This window comes from Oncorhynchus clarkii, chromosome 9 (assembly GCF_045791955.1).
Source record: "Oncorhynchus clarkii lewisi isolate Uvic-CL-2024 chromosome 9, UVic_Ocla_1.0, whole genome shotgun sequence".
Classification (NCBI taxonomy): domain Eukaryota; kingdom Metazoa; phylum Chordata; class Actinopteri; order Salmoniformes; family Salmonidae; genus Oncorhynchus; species Oncorhynchus clarkii.
In genome coordinates this window covers 17,143,525-17,156,204 of record NC_092155.1, presented here as the reverse complement: position 1 = coordinate 17,156,204, position 12,680 = coordinate 17,143,525, and the positions used below count along the sequence as shown (strand labels likewise).

Genomic DNA, 12,680 nt, shown 5'->3' with positions numbered 1-12,680 from the left:
AAATCAGTAAATTGAAATAAATAAATTTGACACAACTATGGATTTCACATGACTGGGCATACATATGTGCATTTGTTGGGTCACAGATACCTAAATTGATTTATTTTTAAAGTAGGAGTTTTTTTGCACATTTTTGAGAAATAAGCTTTTTGTGCATATGGAACATTTCTGGGATCTTTTTTATTTCAGCTCATGAAACATGGGACCAACACTACATATTGCGTTTTATACTTTTGTTCAGTATATATGAACAAGGTGAAATCTACTTCAATACATAATGTCTGAATGCACTGCTGTATTAAAGCAATTCAGAACTAACTCGTTGACATGTTCTGTTGCAGATTCAAAGACCAGATGAATTCATTGCAGAATATATTTATCATGAATGAGTAAGCATATTTATTTGACAAGAATGCACCTAGTCACCCATCAACACCTGAACTCCAGTGATTACATTGTTATGAAGAAGTCAAAATAGATAGCAATGCATACATATACCTTTTAATACATAACATGTAAACATCTGACTTTGAAGTAAAGATTTAAATGATTTTTTTAAATCAATGCCACAAATCTGGGACATTGATGAGCACTACATTCACAATTATTATCAGAGAGTGCACAGATCTTCTGCTTTTCCACTTTAGGAATTAGACCGGCAGAAATAGAACAAAATGTAAACGGCATATTGTAATTTTGGTGGGTGAGTTACAAATGAAAAAAATGGTTGTGTAAGGTAGGTTTTATATAAAAATACTAGGTGACCAGAATGATAAACACACTGAACAAGGAAGCCATGCCTAAACACAGCTATATCAACACCCTTCTGGTCCGTGTTGCTGCTGTCAACTGTGAGCAGCACATTTACTACTGCATTCAGTTTGAACCCCAGAATAAGCAGGAGGACACCATTACACCGGTGGGGGAAAAGGGTAGCTAAAACACTTGAATGTGTTTCTGAGTCTAGATGTCATCAAATCAGGAGAAGAACAAGTGAAGGAAGCAGCAAAGGGGACGTGGGTTTATAAACGAGATAAGATGGAGAGGTCCGACGTGTCCGAAGTTGAGGGACCATGGGGACATAAAAGACCATGTGGAATAGGCGGTAGCTAGAGGGATGGTTGGCCATGGAATAAACATAAAATGGTGTGCTTATTTACCCCCTTTTTTTTTTTTTGGTAATTGTCACATATCTGGCCCATGCCCTGGGTTCTCAGCGTGGGTCCCCCAACATCATTTTGTCAGTTGCAGCATTCAAATCGAGGTCATCGTGTCTGAATCACAACATTAAAGACTGAGTGATCACATTGACCATGAGCAATACAACTTAAGTATTGAGGATAGCATTTGGTTGACAACATGGTGGTTTACCCCATGTCTACTGGGTGTGAATGATAGAAGAATCTTACCTAGGCTGTAGGTCCATTTGAGTCTGTGGGGTCACTTAGACCTGCACATCAACCAGTACTGGGACCAGTGGAGACTTGGGATGCTTGCACTCAAAGTGCTGCTTGAATGTCTTTGAGTCTCGAGTCTGCATCTATAAAGGTCAAGTACACAATGGAGGAATGAATCATCTGTGGCTTAGATTGAATTCAAAGTTGACACAAATGATAAACTCAGCAATATGATGCAACACACTACTACACATATGAAAGACTATTGCACTGGCCTGTGTGGTACAGACTACACACGGAGAGGAACCTAAAAGGCACATCCAGTACCAACCAATAATACTCACCCCGATGGGCAGGTGTGGACCAGTGCTGCCTTGGCTGCAGTCTTAGTTCGCAGCTACTCTCTCCTTAGCCGCCTCTATGGAATCAGTCAACAACTTCAACTTGAGTGGAGCATGCGTTTATACAGTATAGTATCACTATATAAAATACAGTGTTGACTCAAGGATGCTAATCAGTCCATCTGAGACCTCTCAAAAAGCCAGACTAAAATAATACAGTTAGCTAGGGTAGCTACAAGTTTAGTACTTGAAGTAGGCTACCCACACCTCACTCACAGACGCAAACAAACTATCAAGAACGCTTGGCCCTGGCTTCACCATATAAGTTAGCTAGCTAGTTACCTAGCAAGCTAGACTGTTGGTTTATTAAAGGTAAACTAGTTTTTAGGATTTTCTCAAGTATTTAAATGGCTAGACAAACTGCTAAAGTAGTCCTCTATCCAGGCTAATGTTGCTAGATAACAACAGGCATTTTCAATTAAACATTCCCAAGACTGTTCACTGAATTGTTCATTTAAATAACTTCAGCCAATTTATTAATTAGTCAATATAGTTCATCCAGAGATTCTTACCTTTTGCCTCAATTTTTAAGCAGTCTCATCCAGATAATCATGTCCCTGGTGAGTGACGTAAAGCTTAAGAGACAGGCATTTATAGATCTGTATTATTGCTAATTAGCATTTCATTTTTGGGGGATAAATGCAGTCGGATATATTGAATTGTCACCTTGTCCGAGAGACATTTTACACGGTTATCAAAATGTCACACCAGGGTGAGCCCACATGTAACACAGCTCCTATTTGAAGTGTTTTTAAAATCCACAATGGATAAAATGTATGGTGAAAAAATTATTGGAACCATTTCTGTGTTTGACCGCTAGGTTTTATGGGTATTATGACTCATACTGTGGTAGACTATAGAGAATAGCCCAACACACACACACACACACACACACTTGTGCCATGTAATGTAGATGACTGCACCGCCTATTAAATTTGACCTTTTTTTATTTTTTTTTTAGGCAAATTTTGTAATCAACGAGGTGGCTGGAGGGGGGTCTTTATAAATAGGTAGACTCCAAAATGACACTGTCCTCGTTAGTATAGTGGTCAGTATCCCCCGCTTATGACACGGGGGCTAGGAGACTGGGGTTCAATTCCCCGACTGGGAGGAAACACTTGTCTGTTAGACTCATTGTGAAGTACACTTGTCTTTACTCCTCTCTGAAGTGTGTGAGTTCAATCATTTTGAATGTTCTCTTTTCTTCTCATAGGTCAGGAGTACAGGATGTATAACACGTACGACGTGCACTTCTACGCTTCCTTTGCACTTATCATGCTATGGCCCAAACTAGCCCTCAGCCTGCAATATGACATTGGTGAGTAATTCAGGGTCTGAATGTTATTGTGTGTGTGTGTGTGTGTGGTAGCTCTCTCCTGTCCTGGAGCATATGTGCTTGTGCGTGTTCACTATTTATGTATTATTTTTCAGCTGGCAGTGTTGTTTCGTGTGACCCGACTGAAAGACTCCATCTGATGAGTGGCAGAAATTCCCCTGTGAAGGTTAAGAACGTAGTCCCTCACGACATAGGAGACCCAGGTATAGAGGAAACACACACATACTGTACCAATATTTACCAACAATTCATAAAGATATGGTCCTTTGAGCCAGGATTCATATTCATAAATTGTAATCCTTCGAGACGGATTCATATAAATTATATTATCCCATACAGTGGTTGCTCCACTAAATGTTTTGTGATTATGCTGCGGTACTTAGAGGTCATTTGTGGTTTGGTACGGTACCGTGTCACCACTTCATTGCTCCAGACCACCACAAGGGGGACTTAAAGCACTGATTATGCTTTTGGGTCCTACTGTATCTCTAACTGAAAATGAATGGGGGACATAAACCTAAAAAGAAACAGATAATTGTGCACGACTTCAGTATTACTTACTAAAACTGTTACACTAAGGTTTTTGTTATTTTATTTTGCTCTTACTGTAGCCCACTCCCGACCGGTCATGTTGTACAGCGCCTAAGTGGCGCAACGGTCTAAGACACTGCATTGTTGTGTTGCTACAGATGCTGGTTCAGTGTGACAGGGTGCACCCCTGGGTACTACAGAGCAACACTTTAAGGGGCATTGCACTAGGGGTGCTGACTAGGGAAACATTCCCGCTGTTCTAGCAGGTACCTCTCTCCCTCTAAAAAGAAATAAAAACAGAAATAAATGTTTTGTCCTTTACAAATATTATTTTGGCCTTTATTCAGATTACAATCGCTTTTTGTTTATTTGAAAACTAAATAACCTCCCAAATATCGTTATATATATATATATATTATCAATTTGATTGCACAGTCGTATAGCTGGCACCTACATAAAGCTGAGTCACTCATTCATCAAAATAAATAAGTACCAACCTTCTTTCTGATAGTCTTTAATAAAGAAATGTTTTGGTTATCCTGACCTGGACACCATGTAAAGCATTATAATAGCCCGTTATGGGCTGTTAGCAGGACAATATACCTTTACCAACACCTCTCTGTATTTTCATACTTTGTGGATGGGGCCTCCCCAGTGGCGCAGCTGTCTAAGTCACCGCATCGCAATGCAAAATGCGTCGCTACAGATACCCGTGCCGGCCTCCACCGGGACACTCATGAAGCGGCTTTTGGGTTTTAATTTAGAATCCTCTATGTAATTATTGGCGGAGAGTCACGTCATATTTTTCGATATGTCGCCTACAGTATGAGTCTCACTAGTGTTGAGTAATGTGCTGTTAAGTGGTGTAGGTCTTATTTAATGAGCATATTGAAATTCGAAGCAATAGGATTTGAAGCATTAGCCTACAACTATTTTGGCACCGTTTCGTACTGCTCTGAGACAAGCATGGGGACAGGTCTTGATAAATCAATGAGATTTTCATTTTGACTCAGTCTCTGTTTGGGTATTGGTTAGACTAAAATGATGGTGTAGAAATGTTATCCTCTTAGTGTGTAACTTTTTATTTAACTAGGCAAGTCAGTTAAGAACAAATTCTTATTCACAAGCATAGCCAACTTCTTCCTCCCAGTTGAGGAATTGAACCCCGGTCTCCCGTGTGTCCGCCCACAACACAGGGATTCTTTAGCTAAATAGCCCAGTACTGTGTAGCCTGCTCCTGACGTCACGTTGTACAGCGCCATATTTTCCGTTCCATCCTAACGGAAACCGAGGGTTTTAAATTTTTCTTGGAAAAAAACACCATAATATTAATCAAATGAATCCCAAACTCTCTAAAAGTAATTGGAAAGGTAGATACACATTGGTGACATTGTGGTTACAATAAAGAATGTAAATAAGATACTGTTTTTATTTACAGTAGTGACGGACAGCTGGGGACATTTTGAAAACAGGTTTTCAAACACTTGTAGCCTGGTTATCAGGACAATCGACTCTTTATAGCCTGGCTACTGTAGGTGTGAACATCCCCCTACCTGTAATGTATTCGATGCTTAAGTACGCTGAAGTGTTACATTTCTAACGAAAAACAGTAGTATAGTATTTCTTTATGCTTTTGTTAATAAAATAAATAAAAAAATACATTCAATGCAGATGGATATTTAAACTACGTTTTAGATGTACTTCCACCCTGCTCCAAGACCACGGATAAAACCTTGCTGAGGTGATCATTGTAGTATCCTCTATTTCTTTAGCCAAAATATAGCGAAACACAGCTTAGCCTTTTGTTAATCACCCTGTCATCTCATATTTTGAAATTATGCTTTACAGCCAAAGCAAGACAAGCATTTGTGTAAGTTTATTGATAGCCTAGCATAGCATTATGTACAGCTAGCAGCAGACAACTTGGTCACAAATCAATCAAATTAAATTGTTTACCTTTGATTAGCTTCGGATGTTTTTACTCACGAGACTCCCAGTTAGACAGCAAATGTTCATTTTGTTCCATAAAGATTATTTTTTTATAGCCAAAATTCTCCATTTGTTCTTCACGTTTGGTTGAGAAATCCACCGGAAACTGCGGTCACGACAACGCCGAAAAATATTCCAAATTAGATCCATAATATCGACAGAAACATGGCAAACGTTTTTTATAATCAATCCTCAAGGTGTTTTTCAAATATCTATTTGATAATATATCAACCGGGACAATGGGCTTTTCAGTAGGAGCGAGAGGAAAAATTACTACCTTTTGTGTTTTTTACGCAAGAATCACTCTGAGCTCTCAGCTGGCCACTTACGCAATGTAGTTGTTTACACTCATTCTTCAACATAAAGGCGTGAAACTATGTCAAAATGCTGTAGACACTTTAGGGAATACGTAGAAAAAGGAATCTCGTTGATATCCCTTTCAATGGCCAGTAGGGGTGCATAGGAACACACCGGTTTCAAAATAAGAGGCACTTCCTGATTGGATTTTCCTCAGGGTTTCGCCTGCAATATCAGTTCTGTTATATTCAATAGACTATTTTAACAGTTTTGGAAACTTTAGAGTTTTCTGTCCTAAGCTGTCAATTATATGCATATTCTAGCATCTTGTCCTGACAAAATAGCCCGTTTACTTTGGATGTTATTTTCCAAAAATGAAAATAGTGCCCCCTAGTTTCAAGAGGTTAAGAACAATTTCTTATTTACAAGGACAGCCTACTCCTTCCTCCCAGTCGGGAAATTTAACCCCGGTCTCCCGCGTGACACAGGGATTCTTTAGCTAAATAGCACAGCACTGTAGCTTACTCCTGATTGTCACGCACAGCGCCATATTTTCCGTTCCATCCTAATGGAAACCCAGAGGGTTTTTGTTTTTCTTGGAATAGAAACACCATAATATTAATCAAATTAACTAAGCAAAATGTCTTATTCAGTCCCATTATGTTCTTACAATAAAAGGTTTTAAATTCTCTGGTACAGCCACTATTGAAGACTATCAAATGCTGCTCAAAGATGCCCTCTTGTGGTCAAACTAGCATTAATAGTACCTGCGGTTGGCACTTAAATAACGTGCCATAGAATTCTGAGGCATCACACAAACTGTGCTGCAGTACGTTGCAACTTTTTAAAGGGCGTGTGTGTGTGCTGATCCAAAACATAAATGCAACATACAACAATTTCAAAGTTTTTACGGAGTTAAAAGGAAATAAGTCAATTTTTTAAAATAAATTCATTAGGCCCTACTCTATGGATTTCACATGACTGGGAATACAGATCTGCATCTGTTGGTCAGCGATACCTTTAAAAAAAAATTGTTGCGTAGATCAGTACCTTAAAGTATCTGGTGTGACCACCATTTGCCTCATGCAGTGCTTCACGTCTCCTTCTCAGAGTCGATCAGGCTGATTATGGTCTATGGAATGTTGTCCCTCTTCAATGACTGCGAAGTGGCTGGATATTGGCGGGAACTGCAACACGCTGTCGATCCAGAGCATCCCACACATGCTCAATGGGTGATTTGTCTGAGTTTGCAGGCAATGGAAGAACGGGGACATTTTCAGCTTTCATGCTGAAACATTATGGCGGAGGATGAATGGCACGACAATGGGCCTCAGGATCTCGTCACTGTATATCTGTGCATTCAATTGCCATCGATAAAATGCAATTGTGTTTGTTGTCCATAGCTTATGCCTGCCCATACCATAACCCCACCACCATGGGGCACTCTGTTCACAACTTTGACATCATCAAAGCGCTCGCCCACACATCGCCATGCACGTGGTCTGCGGTTGTGAGGCTAGTTGGACGTAGTGCCAAATTCTTTAAAACAACGGAGGCAGCTTATGGTAGAGAAATTAACATTCAATTGGGAACAGCTCTGGCAACAGCTCTTGGACATTCCTGCAGTCAGCAAGCCAATTGCACGCCCCCTCAAAACATGAGACATCTGTGGCTTTGTGTTGTGACAAAACTGCACATTTTAGAGTGGCCTTTTATTTTCACCATCACGAGGTGCACCTGTGTAATGATCATGCTGTTTAATCAGCTTCTTGATATGCCACACCTGTCGGGTAGATGGATTATCTTGGCAAAGGAGCTCACTAACAGGGTTGTAACGAATTATGTTTGCAAAACATGAGAGAAATAAGCTTTTTGCGCGTTTGGAAATTTCTGGGATCTTTTATTTCAGCTCATGAAACATGGGACAAACACTTTACATGTTGAATTTGTTTGTTCAATTAGACATTGGGTTTAATACTGGCACTGAATTCAGATATGTGCATGTAACTTGGATTTTGAGACATACATTGAGTTATGACCACAGTGAGTTATGAGTTCAGATTTCATGTTATTTAAGAATTGGACCCTTTCGGCTTTTGTGATTTGTGTCTTAGTGAATCTGCATTGTCTTACGTTAAATAACATGTCTGCCTTCTGTACAGAGGTAGCCATCAGATAAGAATGAGCGCATCAGTTGTGTTCTCTAGGGAGATTTATGTATCTTGTCTATTATCTAACCTTTATTTTATATTTATCTAATATTGTTTTTCTTTCTCACTTATTGTATATGTATGTGAAGCACTTTGAACTGCATGAATGAATTTGTGTCAAATCGCCAGTTGGCAACCCATCAATTATGGGATTAATTGACACATAAACAAACATTACAATAATTCACTGTGATAATTTTTAGTTCTGTGCAGTGAGCATCGCATAGAGTGTACAAATCAATACATAATAGTAAATAAGGTTATTCAAACAATTATTTAGTCATATCTTCTATATAAATCAAGTTTGATTTGATCTAGATGACGAGCCGTGGCAGCGTGTCAACGCCTACCTAATCCACGACACGGCTGACTGGAAGGACCTGAACCTGAAGTTTGTCCTGCAGGTCTACAGAGACTTCCACCTGACCCAGGACACACAGTACCTCCAGGACATGTGGCCCATCTGCCAGGTAGGAAGGAGTCTCACGGGATGAGTGCTGATAGGATCAGTTACAATAATAAGGATTGTTATTTAATAAATGTTATTATATCCCCCTTCAGGCCGTGATGGAGTCAGAGATGAAGTTTGATACGGATGGAGATGGTCTGATAGAGAACTCGGGCTACGCTGACCAGACCTACGACGGATGGACCGCAACAGGACCTAGGTGAGAGCTGAGGAAAAGGGAGGGAGCTGGTAAATGGCGTGACATAACTTGTAACAAGACTCATTGTACTAGAGGTTCCCACTGATGGCGAACAGGAAAAGACTAAGTCCGTTGACGGAGTTGTATTTTTAGCTGCTTTCCTGACCCACCCCAGGGAGGTGAGACTGTGTTCTAAGGTCACATCAAAGAATTCAACTTCCTGTTTTCGACCAGGAATTATACTGCATGCGTGTTTTAATGTATGAGGCGAGGTCACACTTTGTAATTTAAAGATTTCCACGTGTTACTTTTTTAGTGTTCGTTTATAGGAATTATAATCTGCTCTCTCCCTCTCTCAGTGCGTACTGTGGGGGTCTGTGGCTGGCCTCTGTGTGTGTGATGTGTAAGATGGCCAGGCTGGTGAACAATGAGGCAGCCTTCCAGCGCTTCAGAGACATACTAGACCGGGGGAGCGCCGCCTTCGACAAGCTGCTGTGGAATGGTCAGTACCTTATTTCTGCCTGTAGGGGGCGCACATTCAGTAATGAATAGGGAGTAATGCTGCAATTATTGTTTTGTGTTACACATTCTTCAGCAATGTCACACATTTGCTAAGAAGTGTGTTCTTGTGATGTGTTTTTATAGAGTTTGAAATTAAGCCACAATTCTGTAGTAAACAACTAGAAACTAAACTTCTGGAATACAACTTACTAATTAATTATATTGTACTTGAATCATAGACAACCATACATTTATGGTCATTATACCAGAGTTTTATATGCTTGGGATCTGTGTCAGATATGTTATAGTTAGTGTTCTTAATAAATGACTTCAGTCCTCGTTTAGTATAGTGGTCAGTATCCCTGCCCGTCATGCGGGAGCCAGGGAGACCGGGCTTCAATAACCGTTTTTGTTTCTGTATTTGAGATAAGCCTCGTAGTAAAAACACCATTCAGAGCCTGGCTTTAATTTAGCTGTATAATTAAGACTAAAAGCTGACTATGTCTCTGTCTCTTCAGGCCAGTACTACAACTACGACAGTAGTGGGCAGGATCTCTCCAACAGTGTGATGTCAGACCAGTGTGCTGGCCAGTGGTTCCTGCGGGCATCTGGATTGGGAGATGGCCAGTTTCAGGTCAGACACAAAGCCAAGACATAAATAGTAATACTATTGTTGACTACTAAAACCCTAATAAAAAACGATTGACCAAACAAGCGCCACATACTGGGCAAACAGAGGAACATTTTGATCCTGATCAGACTGATGTTTCAACCTCCATTGGTCTAGTAATGATTGTACTAGGATTTTTACCAGATTTCTCTTACTGATTGGAATGTGACTTTGTTGCTTACATTATCGCGCATTCCTTTTTTATCTGGCTGATTATGTAAAGTGACAATGCCTTAAAGTGCTTAAAATGACTTGAAATATTATTACTGTTAATTACATCCTGACTCAACATAGATTCAATCAGTGTGGTCAGAATGCTAACTACACAAACAAAACAATGAACTACTTCTCCCCCAGGCCTTTCCTAAGGAGAAGATTTGCAGTGCACTGAAGTCTGTGTTTGACCTGAACGTGATGAGTTTCGCTGGGGGTCAGATGGGTGCGGTCAACGGTATGAGGCCGGAGGGGGTACCTGACCACTCCAGTGTCCAGTCAGACGAGGTGTGGATCGGAGTGGTGTACGGACTGGCTGCTATTATGATCCATGAGGTGAGTGAGTGAGAAAGTCAGTATGGGGAGAGGGGAGGGAAGCCTCCTGACCTTTTCAACAAACCTTTTTTAAGTAACGAGGCTGCAATGAAAACTAATGGGACTGTGTTGACATCAAAATCTGGTGTGTGAACTATTTAAGCGTTGATTGACATGGTAATGGCGCTATAGTATTGGAGAAAAGTTGAAAAAAACGGACCCTCCGACGCTGTACGTTACATCGTGACGTGTCATGGCGTAACGCATAAAGCAACTAATTCTGTCTTACAGCCTCTCTCCACCAGGTGAAGCACTTCTCTCACCATTTAAAAACAAGAAGGGGACAGGGTAAGGGGGGGATACCTAGTCATTTTTTGCGTCATCACTGCAAGCTGTCATGACTCTCAAAAGCCGCTGTTTACTTCTGAAGATCACTTTAGCACCACCCTAAAAACCCAATTTGACTCAAACCTCCAAATATAGTAGTCTTTATAAATATATATTTATAGTAGTCTTTATAAATATATATTTATAGTAGTCTTTATAAAGTCTTATGTTTTATTTACATTTTAGAGGTGATAAGTTGGACAGATCGAGTGAAAAAAACCGTTTCCCCACACGATATCGCTCCTTCTCACTATCACGCATTAGTTTCACTTCCCCACGTGCTATTTTTAAAAAGACCCGACGGAGCTCATTGCCTTCTTGAATCATGCAGTGACGGGCATCATGTAGTAGAGGTCGACCGATTATGATTTTTCAACGCCGATACCGATTATTGGAGGACCAAAAAAAGCCGATGCCAATTTTTATATATGTATTTGTAATAATGACAATTACAACAATACTGAATGAACAATGAACACTTATTTTAACTTAATATAATACATAAATAAAATCAATTTAGTCTCAAATAAATAATGAAACATGTTCAATTTGGTTTAAATAATGCAAAAACAAAGTGTTGGAGAAGAAAGTAAAAGTGCAATATGTGCCATGTAAGAAAGCCACTCGTTTAAGTTCCTTGCTCAGAACATATGAAAGCTGGTGGTTCCTTTTAACATGAGTCTTCAATATTCCCAGGTAAGAAGTTTTAGGTTGTTGTTATTATAGGACTATTTCTCTCTATACCATTTGTATTTCATATACCTTTGACTATTGGATGTTCTAATAGGTACTTTATTATTGCCAGCCTAATCTCGGGAGTTGATAGGCTTGAAGTCATAAACAGCGCAGTATTTGAAGCACAGCGAAGAGCTGCTCGCAAATGCAGGAAAGTGCTGTTTGAATGAATGTTTACGAGCCTGCTGCTGCCTACCACCGCTCAGTCAGACTGATCTACCAAATAATAGACTTAATTATAATATAATAACACAGAAATACGAGCCATAGATCATTAATATGGTCAAATCCAGAAACTATCATTTCGAAAACAAAACGTTTATTCTTTCAGTGAAATACGGAACCGTTCCGTATTTTATCTAATGGGTGGCATCCCTAAGTCCAAATATTGCTGTTACATTGCACAACCATCAATGTTATGTCAGAATTATGTACAATTCTGGCAAATTAATTACGGTCTTTGTTAGGAAGAAATGGTCTTCACACAGTTCGCAATGAGCCAGGTGCTGCTGCATATACCCTGACTCTGTTGCGCAGAACGCAAGAGAAGTGACACAATTTCCCTAGTTAAAAGAAATTCATGTTAGCAGTGATTCAACGATAAATTAACAGGCATCGATTATATACAACGCAGGACAAGCTAGATGACTACACATGGTTGATGATATTACTAGTTTAACTAGTGATGGTTTTGATTGTTTTTTATAAGATACGTTTAATGCTAGCTAGCACCTTACCTTGGCTCCTTGCTGCACTCGCATAACAGGTAGTCAGCCTGCCACGCAGTCTCCTCGTGGAGTGCAATGTAATCGGCTATAATCGGTGTCCAAAAATGCAGATTACCGATTGAAATAAACTTGAAATCGGCCCTATTTAACAGTCCATTCTGATTAATCGGTCGACCTCCATCATGGAGGTCTCGTCATTGATTTTGTTGGAAAGGGGAGAAATTGTGCTTTACAATGGTATTGATAATTACAGTTGATCTGGAAGTATTATGTTTTGTGGGTGCTAAAATAAGGTCAATTTTACGGACCAGCGCGATATACAA

The 12,680-nt window shown here is 39.8% G+C and overlaps 1 protein-coding gene across 2 annotated transcripts in view; it reads left to right on the top strand.

Moving 5' to 3' along the window:
* The window catches only part of LOC139416005 (glucosidase, beta (bile acid) 2), a 35,679-nt gene that overhangs the window by 21,529 nt on the left and 1,470 nt on the right, over window positions 1–12,680 (top strand). For both annotated transcript variants that reach the window (XM_071164234.1, XM_071164235.1), the window contains 7 exons: window positions 3,012–3,116; window positions 3,230–3,337; window positions 8,480–8,631; window positions 8,723–8,829; window positions 9,168–9,310; window positions 9,828–9,943; window positions 10,337–10,528. In XM_071164234.1, coding sequence (XP_071020335.1) covers window positions 3,012–3,116; window positions 3,230–3,337; window positions 8,480–8,631; window positions 8,723–8,829; window positions 9,168–9,310; window positions 9,828–9,943; window positions 10,337–10,528 — 923 coding nt within the window. The remainder of the gene's footprint in view (window positions 1–3,011; window positions 3,117–3,229; window positions 3,338–8,479; window positions 8,632–8,722; window positions 8,830–9,167; window positions 9,311–9,827; window positions 9,944–10,336; window positions 10,529–12,680) is intronic.